At 41.6% G+C, this 16,302-nt stretch overlaps 1 protein-coding gene across 1 annotated transcript in view; it reads left to right on the plus strand.

The window, feature by feature from the left end:
• NDUFA12 (NADH:ubiquinone oxidoreductase subunit A12) overlaps positions 1-15,964 on the plus strand; it is a 31,466-nt gene extending 15,502 nt beyond the window's left edge. Inside the window, exon 4 of the mRNA XM_063445152.1 lies at positions 15,724-15,964. Within this exon, the coding sequence (XP_063301222.1) occupies positions 15,724-15,904 (181 nt within the window). The 3' untranslated portion in view covers positions 15,905-15,964. The remainder of the gene's footprint in view (positions 1-15,723) is intronic.
• The last annotated feature ends 338 nt before the right edge of the window (positions 15,965-16,302 follow it).

Consider the following 16,302-nt stretch of genomic DNA (forward strand, 5'->3'; position numbering starts at 1 on the left):
AATAGTAGAAACTTTTCAATGGTGCTGGTGATGACACACTATGTACAGTGAGAATGCTGAGGGTAAAACCGAGATGTTATATTTATTTATATATATGTTGCTCAATACCATGGGTTGGTTATATGAAGGGGGCAAAAGAAAAGCCCTCGTTCAAACCCAGAGGTTGAAGCGTTTTGAGTTCATATATCCATCTCGATTCCCTCTGTCTGAGTGTTTTATCAAAGTCTCCACGTCTGGGAGTCCTTTTTACTAGTTCCAGTCCGCAAAACCTAAGGTTATTAGAGTCCCCCTGGTGAGATTCCCTCAGGTGTCTCGAGATAGGCGTCTCGAGACGATTCCTAAGGGATCTCACATGTTCCATGATCCTGTCCTTGAATGCCCTGAATGTTTTCCCCACATACTTCTGTCCGCATGTACACGAAAGTAGGTACACCAGGCCCTTTGTATTACAGTTGAAAAAACTTTTTACTTTAAAGGAACCCAGTCCTTGGCTATCGCTGACAGTCTTAGAGTTTTTGAGGATAAACTTACAGGCAACACATTTACCACAGCCATGAGTGCCCAACCAGGTGGCCCGTGGTTGTGGTTTGACAGAGAAATGGCTAGTTACCAACAAGTCACGAATATTCCTTCCCCTCCTAGCTGTGATATCTACATGTGGGCTGAGAGCCCCCTTTAGATGTGTATCATTTAATAGGATAGGCCAGAACCTCTCTAGTGACTTTCGTACTTCTGGCCACCCCAAATCGAATGTAGCGATCATCCGGATGTTTCCTGCGTCTATATTTGTCTTTTTGGGGGAGTCACATAGTAGATCCCCCCTCTCAGTTTGTAGTGCCCTCTTATAGGCTCTTTTTAAACAGCGGTTCGGATAACCCTTCTCCTTAAAATATTGTCGAAGTTGTTTAGCTTTTGTAATAAAATCGTGGATGTCACTACAATTTCTCCGAAGTCGGAGGTATTGTCCCACCGGTATACCCTCCTTGAGGGGTCGGGGATGGTGACTAGTCCAATGCAGGAGAGAGTTAGTTGCTGTGGATTTTCTGAATAGTGTAGAATGGAATGTACCATCTTCGCTGATACTGGTCACATCCAGAAAATTGATGGAGCGTCCTCCAAATTCGGATGTAAAGCGAAGGTTTTCGTCATTACAATTGAGTAATCCTACCATATCTGAAAAATCCTGGGGGGTGCCCTGCCAGACAATCAGAATGTCATCAATATAGCGACCCCACCATAGGATTTGGGTAGGTATTCACTTAGCATGTCCGAATTACGGATCTGATGTTCCCACCAGCCCAGGTGGAGGTTCGCATATGAGGGGGCACAAGCCGTCCCCATAGCAGTTCCCCTCACCTGGTGGTATATACGGTTGTTGAACAAAAAATAATTATGTGACAAAATAAACCTAAGGAGGCGCAAAAGGAAAGCCGTGTGTGAATCATCTTTAGGGGCTCTCTGATCTAATAAGAATCCCACATGTTCAATTCCTCTATCATGGGGTATGGAGGAGTAGAGTGATTCAACGTCCAAACTACATAGTTGGGCAGAGGAGGAAAATTTAAGACTCGAGTTTATTCAGTGCTTGCTTGGTATCTCTAATATAGGAAGGTAACATTTCCACAAAAGGTCTTAGGATTCTATCTATATATAGACTGCCATTTTGTGTGAGATTATCGATTTCTGAGACAATTGGACGTCCCGGGGGTGTCTCCAAGTTCTTGTGAACTTTGGGTAGGCAGCAGAAGGTTGCTATCTTAGGGTGACAAGTGAGGATGAATTCAAACTCGTCCCCCGATAGCAACCCCCCACTGCGACCATCTTCCAATATTTCCCTATATATCTTCCAATATATCGACGCTCCAAACCACCCCGTCGCAGGGTCCACATAAGGCAGCGCAGATCAAGAGCACAGAAAAAGCCCAGAGACCAAGATCCAGCTACAGGACTAGATGGATTGTTTATTGGTGCAGAACAGGAACACACAGGCATCTGGGACCGGAGGGGCTCTCACCTGCAGAACGGTGGACTCAGGTCCCCCAAGGCTGACAGTCTGCCATCAGCAGGCATTGGTTAAGCATTCACTGGCAGAGGCATCTAACCCCCTTAATGCAAAGCCTTAATGCAAGGCTGTGTTGTTGTTGTTGTTGTTTTTTTGTTGTTTTTTTACTTTCATCCCTCAGTAGTCATACCTGTAATACAATCAGCTCAGAATATATGCATCTGCAGTATTTCTCTAAGGCAATGCAGATCTACAACCAGTGGAAACTGTGCTTTAATTTTATTTCCTTTCCATAATAGTTTTACGGTTTCACTGGTTTTATTACTTTGATTCAGTTTTAGTTTTGCCAATATGATTCTATGCCACCTAAGATAATTTAGCATGTTACCTACTGTTCATAACCAGCAAATACCATGCCTAGGAATTATTCATGTATAAAAATAAGCTATCTCTACATTCTATAAGCGTAACTACCCAGTGGCTACTACAGAGCTAATCATAGATAAGCATGTTATATAACTCTCCTTTCTTTGATGCAGTTAATGTCAGTCTACACTACTTTTAATTACGCTTACTGCCTTCCCACTCTCTGACACAACCTGTATTATTAACCTGTTAGTTACATAAAAATGTGCAGTTCTCTTATATGTCACAGTATAACGCCTTGTGAAATGTCTATAATTGTTACCGTGACAAAATAAGCATGTCTGTCAAATTTTTGCACAACAAAAATAAAGAATTAAAAAAAAAAAAAAAATGTGAGCACCCACAATATGTTCCAGGATACAAGTACTAGACAACCTGGTAGCATTGAGCCCTCCTTCCAGATAAAAAAAAAATATGGCTGCTTCCAGAATCTTTACTGATATGTTTACGAAGATTTTAAATGCATACAACAGAAAAGGCGATGGTTGGAGAATGTACATATTATATCGGTAAGGGTAGCTTATTTATGATTCTAATTTACCCATCATAATATGTATAAAGTAACCATAGAGGTGCACTGATGTGTTCTGTGATTAGTTGCTAGATGTGGTTTATTTTTATTCTTTCAATGCTTGAAAGCTAGGATGGTATTTTGGCAGTTTATGTTTTCAGTTTTTATATCTACAAGTTGGAACTTGACTCGTAGCCTAAACATAGATCCCAAGGGTGTTTAGCAACATAAAAAACACAGTAGGTGAAACCCAGACAGGAGCAAAACAAATGAGCTATGATATTAAAGTGACACTGGTTTTGGCAGCAAGGTGAATAGTCCCTTTGTGGCTTAATTTTGTTATCAATGCAGTTAAAGGAGCACTATAGTGCCAGGAAAACCCTGGCACTATAGGGTCATTAGGTCCCCCCCCCCCCCCCCCCCCCACCCTCAGGGCCCCCCTCCCGTTGGGCTGAATGGTTTAAAACTCCTTCAGCCACTTACCTTTCTCCAGTGCCGGGCTCCCTCTGTGCTGGGGAACTCTCCACCCCCTGCCGACGTCAGATTCAAACAGCCCATATGAAAGCATTACTCAGTGCTTTCCTATGGACGTCCAGCATCTTCTCACTGTGATTTTCACAGTGAGAATCGTGGAAGCGCCTCTAGTGACTCTCAGTGAGACAGCCACTAGAGGCTGGATTAACACTCAGTGAAGCATAGCAGTTTCTCTGAAACTATGTTTTCAGCTGCAGGGTTAAAACTAGCGGTACCTGGCACCCAGACCACTTCATTGAGCTGAAGTGGTCTGGGTGCCTATAGTGGTCCTTCAATGTTAAATTATATATTTGATATGACATGCTGCAATCTAGACCATTAGCTGAGTAATAGTCTAGAGTAGAGAAATGCATTAGGATTCTTACCCGTGGCGAAAGTTGCTTCTTAGACTAAAAATTGTAACATGTGGAATTAGTAGCCGTGCTCATGTTCTCTAACTCAAGTCAGTGAAGACGCGGTGGGAGGGGCTTACAATCAGGAACACAGGTTCAACATTTTATTAAGCACTCTACAGAGACACTGCACGAAATAAAGCTTAAAATAAAAAAATATTTTGTATGAATTAATAAGCAACCTACCCATGTAATTTACAAAAAAAAAAAATCTTGTTTGGAAGAAAATGCCTACCATCAAAGCCCAAAGCAACTACTATACAGAAAATAACAAATGTTGCTTTAGGTAAAATCCGTATTGCTGCTGTTTCATTAGAAAAAATATAAATACATTGTGATAATTGTACTGATACAAAGCTCTGCTCTCATTTAAAGGATCACTATAGTGTCAGGAAAACAAATCGGTTTTCCTGACACTATAGTACCCTGAGGGTGCCTCCACCCTCATGGTCCCCCTCCCGTGGTGCTGAAGGGGATAAAACTCCTTTAGTTACTCACCTTCTTCCATCGTTGGGCTCCCTTACCTCTCCTCCACCGTCAACGTCAGCTCCTGACCTCAGCGAAGCGGAAAGCACATGCGCGGCAGTGCCGCGCGCGCGCATTCAAAGTGTCCGTAGGAAAGCATTTTTCAATGCTTACCTATGGACGCTCTGCCTGATGGAGGCAAAATATGCCTCCAGCGTCGCAGATGCGCCTCTAGTGGATGTCCGGAAGACAGCCACTAGAGGCTGGCTTAACCCCAAATGTAAACACAGCAGTTTCTCTGAAACTGCTATGATTGCATCTGAAGGGTTAAAACTAGAGGGACTTGGCACCCAGACCACTTAATTGAGCAGAAGTGGTCTGGGTGACTATATTGTCCCTTTAAGTAATACAGTATAACCCATTCTAAAAATAGGTTATAAGTTCAATGATTAGGTATTTGAACCCAACTGTATCCTGAATAAACCCAATCCAAATTAAAATTTTAGCTGCTGGGTGCATTGGTCTTTATAATATGGATATGTTAATTAGGGCCCTTTTGGTATGAATTAGCACTACTTCAAAGAAGGTTTTTCCAAAATGAGAACCTCCTCAAAAACATCACTTTTCTTGGGTTTGTGTCCATAAATTGTTGCTGGGGTTGGCGTTCCCCTGACTTTGTGTTGGAGTAAGTACAGTTTAAACGACTGTGCCATTGTCTAATGTTTACAAAAACTTGTCATTGTTTACCTTTACATTTTGTGTACCTATTTTACAGCACTACAGAAAATACCTAAGGAAACAAATTTGTGTTTACATAACTCAGCAGGTGGTACTGCTGCCTACCCCGACTTGTATCTTTATCTAGGGATTAAGTCACTTTTATTCTGTTTTTTTCTCTCTGTGCAAGTCAAATACCGCAGTAGGCAATATGACTGAGATTGTCATTGTTCTGCCGGAGTCTTGTATGAATTTATGCTGACAGCTGAATACAATGCTTTCTCCTGGTTATTTTCAGCACAGCGCTTGACAGCCAGGTTTGATTTTGCCAACTTCACAGCTTTAACGCTTAAAATAGCATCCTTCATCTACATAGGCTGTAAGATGTGATCGTTCCAGAAGTCTCTGCGTTTGCTTTGTGTTGATTTATTGTTCGCTATAACCACCATCAATAGGGACCCAGTATACAAGGGCTGCGTGGAGAATTATATCTGCAAGCATTAATGAAATTAACTGCGGAGTTATTAATGTAATGAGTTATAAAATCTCAACGTTGTGCGTTTTTAAATACTTTATCCATCTTCTCTTAAAATGCTTTTCTGTCTAATAGGCAGAGCGTTAAACAATTTAAAAAATGTTTTTAAGCCAAGTATTTTATTTCTTTTTAATCAATCTGTTACACAGTTTTAAAAAAAATTGTAGGAAACGGGCGTTTCTATACAAAGACAATGCCTAAGGAACTAAAGTTTATGTAACTGCTCTTTGAATTATTGCCAGATACGGAAAACCTCCTTCGTCTATATTTAATCTGCAAATACACAGTGTTTACACATTTAGGTTGATGGACAGTTTTCTATTACCAAAATGATTGTTTGGTAGAACTATATGTCATAGAGAAGGGTTTCTTTAAGAGCTGGATGAGATATGATGTACAGTACAGGTATTCACACAATTTATTTATCAGTAAAGTAACTGTAAAGCACAGCCTTGATTTACGACACAACTTCTTTTTTTATTTTTTTTATTTTGGGCAGTATGTCAAGATGTTGGTTTACATTATTTCTGTATAAGAGTGCTTAGTCATTCTATCGTGTAGAACAATGCGTTTTTGTTGCAGTTTGGAAGATAACACACGATCAAACTCTAAAGAATAATCTCCAAAATACAGTGGAAAACTTTTAGGAATACCAAGACATTAGCAATACAAACATGCATTCCTAACTCTATAGTGTTCCCCTTCCTTTAGGTGGCTGTCCCCTCCAGCTGTGAGGGGTTAAAAGGCGAGTTACTCCTTTTTTAAGGGTAAGGGTTTAAAAGGTGAGGTAACTTTACTCCCTCCATGAGCTGGTCTTATCGTGGTTGTTCCACCTCGTTGGTTGAGTCGATCAAGATTGATAATCTCAGTCAATCCATTGGAAGGCGAGTGTGCATGCATGTCAATGGCCTCTATGAAACCATCTGATTGAATAGGTGAGTTTAATTCGGCTATAGAGTTGGAAGCCACTAGAGATGCATATAACCCCACTAAAGCGGTTTCTACAAGCATGGGTTGCTGCTCCTACATGGAAGTGTTAAAATGACCACTACACCCAAACCATTTTATTGAATGAAGTGGTCTGGGTGACTTTAGTGACCCTATAATTTCCTACAGTAATCCATAAATTAAAGAGACAATCCACAGGATGCATAATAATAAAAATATAATGCTCTTCCGAGTTTCTTTCATTTGCCATAAATCTTTGTCTGTTTTTCCTCCAGTGATATTCCGTAGAACCAGATATTAATCCCTGTTTCCCATTAATTGTTATGGTGAAATTACTGAGAGCGTGCACATAACTAGGGATGCACCGAAATGAAAATTCTGGGCCGAAACCAAAAATTCAGGATGCCCTTGGCCGAAGACCGAAACCAAAAATGACTTTTTCCCCCAAATGATTTGTGTAGGTTTTGTAGTGTGTATGGAATATAGTGAGGTGTGGGAAAGGGATGTAGTGTGTATGTGCTTAGGTTATATAGTGTGTGTAGGGAACATGGTGTGGTCAGGGCCAGATTAAGAGCCCAGTGGGCCTGGTGCTGACAATTATGATGGGGCCTAATTACAGAATCTTATCGACCAAAAACACTAAAACAGTCATACCTCCCAAGAGTTATGTATCTGATGGACATGGTGTTGGAGGGAAACTCAAAGGATACTCTATGCTAATCTCTTTATCTAATTTATGCTTTCATCTTTCAAGTAAATCCATACCTCCCAACAGCAGTGTCCAGTGAAGCAGGAAGTCAATGGGCGGGGTAAAAGGGTGGGCCGCTGACGCGAATCACGTGACCAGAACTACCAAAAGGAGTGAACATGCCCAAAAAGGGGGCATGTCTGTCCAAAGAATTGGAAGGCTAGCCTGGCATCAGTGTCCCTATGTATCACAGTGTCAGTGTCCCCGTCTCACCCAGTCCCCTAGTCTCCCAGTGTCTCAGTGTCCTCATTTCTCCCTGTGTCCCCATGTCTCAGTGTTTCCAGTGTCACTAGGATACTAGGGGACACAGACACCAGGGGGACACTGAGACACTTGGGGACACTGGGAGACATGGGGGCACTTGTGGATACAGACATGGGGACACTGGGAGACATGGGGACACTGGGAGACATGGGGACACTGGGAGACATGGGGACACTGGGAGACATGGGGACACTGGGAGACATGGGGACACTGGGAGACATGGGGACACTGGGAGACATGGGGACACTGGGAGACATGGGGACACTGGGAGACATGGGGACACTGGGAGACATGGGGACACAGAGACACTGGGAGACATGGGGACACTGGGAGACATGGGGACACTGGCTGACACTGAAATATTTGGGGATACTGGGAGACATGGGGACACTGAGACACTAGGGACACTAGCTGGGAGAAATGGGGACACTGAGACACTAGGGACACTGGCTGGGATACATGTGGGCACTGGGAGACTGATATTTGGGGACACTGGGAGACATGGGGACACTGATACACTAGGGACACTGAGAGACATGGAGACACACACTGGGAGTCTAGGGGACACTGGCTGGGAGACATGGAGACACTGTGTCTCACAGCATCCCCATGTTTCTCAGTGTCACCATGTTTCCCTGCTGCCTTTCCCCCCATCCCTCACTTCCCTAAGCTGTAGTCTGTCTCTGCAGACTGGGAGCTGCTGTCTGAACTCTCTGTGCTGTGTAGCTGCTCTCCCCTGGATCAGTGAGTAGAGAGAGGCAGGAAGGGATATGCTCTAACTTCCTATCCCTGCCTCTCTCCACACACAGTGACCCCTACTGGCCGGTGCTGGTATTGCAGAGTAATCTCCGTTTATACTGAGAAAAATATCTGCATTTGTATTGCCGGTATTACTGCAATACCGGCACGGCTAGGCACCCACAAATACCGTCTGTGCTGATAAAATACCAGTTAGGTGGCAGAGTAGTGTGTTAAAAAAAAAAAAAAAAATATATATATATATATATATATATATATATTTATTTAACTGGGCCTGGAGCTGCAGCTCCATCAGCCCCTATGTTAATCCAGCCCTGGGTGTGGTGCAGTATAGAGATGTAGTGTGTAGGTTACGTGGTGTGGGATATGGATGTAGTTTGTATGTGTGTAGGTTATGTAGAGTGTGTAAGGCACATATTGTGTTTTGGGATAGGGATGTAGTGTGGGGTAATAGGGGTGGCAGAGTGAGGGGGTGGCACTGTGAGGGGGTGACATCGTAAGGAAGGGGGCGACTGGTGACAGAGTGTGGGAGGGGGCGACTGCTGGTCACAGTGAGGGAGGGGGCGACTGGCGACAGTGAGGGAGGGGGCGACTGGCGACAGTGAGGGAGGGGGCGACTGGCGACAGTGAGGGAGGGGGCGACTTTTTTCTTGTGGTCCAGTGTCCTGGCTCCCTGGTGGTTCGGTGGTCCGTCTCTCCAGTCTGCAGCTGCGCCCAGTGTGAGCTGCAGACTGTGCTGGATCTTGCGATATCCAGAAGTCAGAGCGTTGCCGAGTCAAACTCTCTGATTGGCAAGAGATTGCGAGATACAGCACAGTCTGCAGGTCACACAAGGTAGAGCTGCAGACTGTACTGGCTCTCTCCCCGGGCAGACGATTGGGGCCTCGCACCTGGCGGCACACAGGGCAAGCCGCCGGGCCCCCTCCCAATGTTGGGTCCTCCCAATGTCGGGTCCTCTGTCACTCTGCCCTATTTTTGGCAGATTTTACCCATTTTCAGCCAAAATGGGATAGGCCCATTTTCGGCCAAAATTTCGGTGCATCCCTACACATGACTGGTCATATCTAATAGACTTTAATGGAAAAGGCTTGTTAAAGTTTAGCAATTAACGCAATTCTGTCAGCTCTGGGGTTTTTGCATATTTTGCTCCTCTTGCAGTGCGTTGGCCTGTGGATTTCTGGGGTAGTTAGGTCTTACTTCCTTGAACCTGTTCCTCGTAACCTCTTGCGTGCATCCGCTTGTCAGGAGCTGTACTTTCACTCATGCCAGAGTGTACAAACTGATGTCTATGGAGAAGACTGCAAAAGCCTCCATAGACAAAGCATTTTAACTCCTCTCTCCGATAGCTGGAAAACTCCATGGTGAACATTCCCTGAAAACAACAAATCTCAGGAATAAATAAGAAACATAGAAACACCAAATATTTTAAAGAAATATCTTTTATATTTTTCACACCTTATTTTGTTTTTGCTCACTGTAAAATCCCTTAACATAAATGGGGGCCAACTCCCTCCTAAACTGCCAAGTCATGTGTCTCCATGTATGTCTTTGTTAAAATGTTTGCTGTTGCTGTAACTGATAGTTATGCCAGGCTTTAGGTAGAAGATGAAAATGGGTTTATAAGTAATTTCTTCTATTTCCATTTTAACATCCTATGGAACATTCCCTCTTCTTTAAAGGAACATTCATCGCTCTGGAAAATATTTTGAAATACTCCAGACTTATTTGTGGAAAGCTTTACTGAAAATAGTCAGTTGGTCACAAACCCAGGCCTCTGGCGTGCTGTAATCAGCCATTCTACAGTATATGAGCCAAAATACATAGTACAAAGCCAAAAACAAAGTTCCCTGCGCGCTATTCCAAATCTCTATGCACAAGCACATTTAAGGAACACTATATAGTGTCAGGAATTCAAATGTGTATTCCTGACCCTTTATGTGTGAAAACACTGTTTAGGTGTCTGGGCCCCCTCGCCCTCCCTTTTCCCCTTCCCCCTGTGAAAAAGGTAATTTACCTACTTTTTCCCCACGCCACACAAGTCTCGTCACGGATGACCCCGCCCATGCTCCGTCTCCTTGGCTGAGATCATCAAATTTAACAATCTCAGCAAACCAATGCTTTCCCATAAGAAAGCATTGGGCGGCTAATAAGCATGTGTGGAAAATAACTGGGCCGTGCCATTCCAGCGTATCCTCATAGAGATGCATTGAATCAATTATGCAGCACTGAACCAGGAAGCACCTCTAACGGCTGTCTGAGTGACTGCCGGTTGAGGTGTTCCTAGGCAGTAATGCAAACACTGCCTTTTCTCTGTAAGTGCAGTGTTTACATTGAAATGCCTGCAGAGACATATTATACACACCAGAACAACTACAATAATTAAAAGTTTTTTGTTTGTGCCACTGCAGAGCTCTGTCAAGGCAGTGAGTCCTACACTGACTATTCATCTTGCTGTGTTCGGTGAAAAGGCCAAATCCCTAATGAGAAAGAAAGGGGTATTTGTATGAACCCCTACACACTTATTGACTTTTTAATGGACACACATGGGATCTGTGTTGGTGTTAGATGTGCATTGCCGTCATTTATAATGATGTAAAAAAGCTCTGCGTCAGCAGCTCGGCTTTGAAATGTTCCTAGCAGGCAGCCCCAAGGAAATTTGGGATGGATGTTTACGCTGCCTTTTATTGAACGTCTGCTAAAGTTATCATTCTGTTGTCATGACTCAGTCTTTGGTTCTGTAAGGAAGCAGAGACTGTATCATTGTCATTATCCTATTAAGGCAAAGCCCTACTGAGATACAGACTGAAACCTGATTAAATATGGAAATGAAGATATGCACCCTTATTGAAATAATCAACTAATATTCCTCTGAGGTGTACAGTGCATTTCCCCCTTTAAAGAATAATAAAAGAACATCATCAGAATTCACAATTAACTCTTTGTTGGTCAGTTTGACTTATTTTTCCTGACTTATTCTTTTGCAGAACTACACAGAGGTTTGTTCAGTAACACCAAATTGTTTTGAACTAGAAGAGAAATTGCAAAATTCTAATAAAAAGAACCGATATTGAAAAATTCTCCAATTTAGCTCTAGTCACAGCTTGGCTCTTTGAGGCTGAATTTTGCAATTTCTTTTTCGATTCAATATAATTCAGCGCCCCGCGGTGATTCCAATGGCAGTCTATGCACCATAGCCAGTTACTGGTCATTTCTGACCGTGACAGAATTGGCTCTCAAAAAGATTTTTTTAAGAAATGAAAAGGGTTGCATAGTAGCATGGATAGTAGCATGAAAAGGGAAAAGTGCGAAAACGTCTCCACCTCAATATTGCAATTTAGTAATTCCCTTTATAAAATGTTATTTTAGATCCAATAAATGCATATTGCGGCACCCCCCTCTCCTGAAAGAAAAGAAAAAGACTTTGACACTTCCCTTGGAAATATACTTAACAACCTTGCTACCTAATGATGAAACATCCCCTTTCTTTACCCATATGTTAATATTTAAAGGAACACAATAGTCACCTAAACAACTTTAGCTTAATGAAGCAGTTTTAGTGTATAGATCATGCTTCTCAGGTTTCACTGCCATTTAGGAGTTAAATCACTTTGTTTCTGTTTATGCAGCCCTTGTCACACCTCCCCTGACTCTGATTGACAGAGCCTGCATGAAAAAGAAAACTGGTTTCACTTTTAATCAGATGTAATTTACCTTAAACAGTTGTACCTCTTTCTCTGTAAATTGAACTTTAATCACATACAGGAGGCTCTTGCAGGGTCTAGCAAGCTATTAACATAGCAGGGGATAAGGAAATGTAAATTAAACAGAACTTGCAATAAAGGAAGGATAAATTGTAGATGGCTGCACAGGTCACATGCAGAGAGGTGTGACTAGGGTTCATTAACAAAGTGAGTTAACTCCTAAATGGCAGAGAATGATCTATACACCAAAACGCTTAATTACCGTATATACTAGAGTATAAGACGAGTTTTTCAGCACATTTTTTGTGCTGAAAAACCCCCACTCAAGTCAATGTCTGTATTATGGCAATTTACATTGCCATAATACAGACCAGGACCGCCGGGCTCATTACAAGCCCGGCGGTCCTGTTGGTGGCTGGCAGAGAGCTGTAACTTACCTTTCCTGCAGCTCCTGTCAGCTCCCTTCTCTCACCTCCGGTCCGATCAGCTACCCACTACAAGTCTCGCGAGAGCCGCGGGATCACGCTCCGCGCGGCACTCACACCGCGAGACTTGCAGTGGGGAGCTGACCGGACCAGATGTGAGAGGAGGGAGCTGACAGGAGCTGCAGGAAAGGTAAGTTACAGCTCTCTGCCTGCCCCCTCCACTGAACTGCCAATGCCACTGGACTACCAGGGTATGAGAGCCCCCCTCCCTGGCCAGCTAACAAGCAAGGAGGGGGGACAAAAGAATATAAATACAAATTTAAATAATAAAATAAAAATAATATATAAATAAAATATAATATATATATATATATATATATATATATATATATATATATATATATATATATATATATATAAAAATAATAATAATATTAATATAATAATAATTATAAAAAAATTATAAAAATGCCCACCCCCCACCAAGGCTCTGCATCACACACACTACATTCATTCATACACACACACTACATTCATATACACACACACTACATTCATACACACACACACACTACATTCATACACACACACACACTACATTCATACACACACACACACTACATTCATACACACACACACACACACTACATTCATACACACACACACACACTACATTCATACACACACACGCACACTACATTCATACACACACGCACACTACATTCATACACACACGCACACTACATTCATACACACACCACATTCACACACACTGCATTCATATATACACACACACTGCATTCATACACACACCACATTCATACACACACACTGCATTATATATATATATATATATATATATATATATATATATATATATATATATATATATATATATATATATATACACACACACAGACACCCACACTGCATTCATTATATACACACACTGTAAATAAATATTCAATTAATATAATTTTTGGGGGATATAATTTTATTTAGAAATTTACCAGTAGCTGCTGCATTTCCCACCCTAGTCTTATACTCGAGTCAATAAGTTTTCCCAGTTTTTTTAGGTAAAATTAGGGGTCTCGACTTATATTCGGGTCGGCTTATACTCGAGTATATACGGTAAGTTAAAGTTGTTTTGGTGGCTATAGTGTCCCTTTAATGAAAATAATTTCTCTTAGCGGAAGTGTTTAGAGATTACATTATTAAAGAACAAAGATTTGACTACCACCATGTGTTTTCTTCTGATTGGAAAATGCTCATTAGTGTCTTATACTAAAGCACTTATCGTTACCGATTAGCAATTACATTTTGTATTTTACATTAATTTTATGGAATATAGATCAGAGCAGATCTGGCTTCACATTTTCACAGTTGAGTTTTGATATCTTTACATTGTGGTGAAAATATTTCCCTGAAAACATTGCACATGTAGTTTACATTTAGATAGAAATGTTTGCTGGCTTTTAAACTAAGCTTTCTTAATGTACCTGAAAAATAAGTGGTCAATCATCCCCACAAATAACCACGTTTCAAACGGAAATACTCCCCTTATATAACGCTAGAAGCATTATTGTTCAGCATCCATTTAGTAGCAGAAATTTCTGATGAAAGTGCTCCCTTTTTATACAGCTCTGGAAATACTAATATCCAGAATTTTTATCTAACAAAAAAAGAAACATTTCTGAAAAAAACATGTAATAAATGCAGAATGGCTTAAAGCCACTCACGCGGTATAGAGCCATGTACAAGCTCTATAACAATAGCATTGGATAGAAACAGAAGCAGGGATTCAGACACCATTAGTATTTTTATACAGAACAAAATAGTGGCTTGGTTGTTTTGAGAGAGTTGTTTTTATGCTTTTTTTTTAAAAAATTATTTCTAAATGAAAATACGACTGGTATCTGAGCTGTAGGAATTCAATATATTTCGAGTATCTTAGCCCTTTTTTGATACTTTTCTCTCTGTACCTGTTGACTGAATAAGAGAGCACCGAGTGAATAAAGGTTATAACTGTGACGCTCGCTAGTTTTGGGGTTAATACTTTTATAAATGTATTTATTTGTGTAGATATCTTTTTTATTTTTTTACCTATGGTTTGCTGGTTTCTAGACTCTGTTCTGTTCGTATCTTTTGAGAGCTTTAAAGGAACACTATACGGTCAGTAACAAAAACATTTATTCCTGACCCTGTGGTGTTAAAACCCCCATCTAGCCCCCCTGTTCCCCTCTTACCTCCTTAAATATAGTAAAATCTTGCTTGTATTCAAGTCTGGAGCTGCTGGCTCTGCCCCTGTCTGCTGACATCATCAGAAGTGGTGGTCTAAGCCAATCACAATATGTCCCCATAGGATTGGCTGAGACTGTCAAGGAGGCAGACCAGGGGTAGAGCCAACACAAGTCAAACACTGCAATGGTCAATCAGCATCTCCTCATGGAGATGAATTGAAACAATGCATTTCTATGAGGAAAGTTCAGTCTCTGCATGTAGAGAGTGTAGACACTGAATTACAGTGCTGCTCACTTTACAGGAAGCACCTCGAGCAGCCATCTGAGGAGTGGCCAGTGGAGTTATCACTAGGCAGTAATGTAAACACTGCATTTTCTCTGAAAAGACCGTGTTTACAGCAAAAAGCCCGAAGGTAATGATTCTACTCACCAGAACAAATTCAATAAGCTGCTGTAGTTCCGGTGACTATAGTGTCCCTTTATGTGAATAAGACATTCCACGATGTGAAACACATACATTTGGTAAATGCTTAATATCCACATGTCCATGTCCAAATTATTAACACTTGGGTAAGAAAGTTTGCCGGGTCCAGGAATCACTGTTTTATCAGTACCTGTTATCAGAGTAATCAGGACATTAAAGGAATAAGGAGTCTCCAAGTGGGGATACAGTCACATCTTGGTGGTTTATAGGCTATATCCATGTTGCTATATCCAGTTAAGGAGATATTCCTTCTTTTAAAGGAACATTCCAAGCACCACAACCACACACTGTAATGGCTATGGTACCAGGAGTCCCCCCCCACTTTCCATCTCCCCCGCCCCACGCCTGATGTAAGTACTGTAGTGGTTAAGGTGCTTGAAGTCTCCTTTAAGATAAATGAAGCATGTTGTGGTAGCAAGCCTAACACACAGGGCTACAAAGGAACTTACAGAAAGAAATAATTAACTTTGGAGACGCAGGAAAAGATACTTTTACGTTTTTAACCTGTCCTATTTAGTTAGATGTGGTGCAATTCCTTGTTTCTCTAAATTCACGTTAATCATCTTTTTCAGGCATCGCTGGCTTCACTGCATGACAGACGAACCTCCAACAACACACCCTCCTGTTGCACATAAATTTGTCTGGGAGAACCACAAATTCAATGTGAGTGCCACTCCTGAGCAATATGTTCCATATCCCACTACACGGAAGAAGATTCACGAGTGGGTACCACCTCCACCATCTAGCAATTAAGTTGCTGGATTGTAAGATATCACTGCAGACCTATTTAATAAAAAGAAATACTTTGGAGAAGCTGACTTGTCCTCTTTTTAAGTATTAACGTACATGTCTTCATAGATCTTTTACCCATCATTTTGAGCTGCTCTTTGACGGTTGGCATGAACAGTTCCTGGGTAACAGCATTCCAATTCTCTTCAGTACCAAAAGACACACTGTAGGTAGCTCTTTACAAACTGATCTATACGATCTTCTGGTTTACACAGCATGTAGAAATTAGAGAAGCAAAATGGGACAAGCTACGAGCCTCTCTGACTAGCCCGACAGATGATCCTTGCTCATTTACAAACGGTTACAGTGAAAAGTGGAATAAAAACTGTCTGTGCTTTCAAATGTAGCTGAACCTTAGTATT

Source organism: Pelobates fuscus, chromosome 3, assembly GCF_036172605.1.
Source record: "Pelobates fuscus isolate aPelFus1 chromosome 3, aPelFus1.pri, whole genome shotgun sequence".
Taxonomy (NCBI): Eukaryota; Metazoa; Chordata; class Amphibia; order Anura; family Pelobatidae; genus Pelobates; species Pelobates fuscus.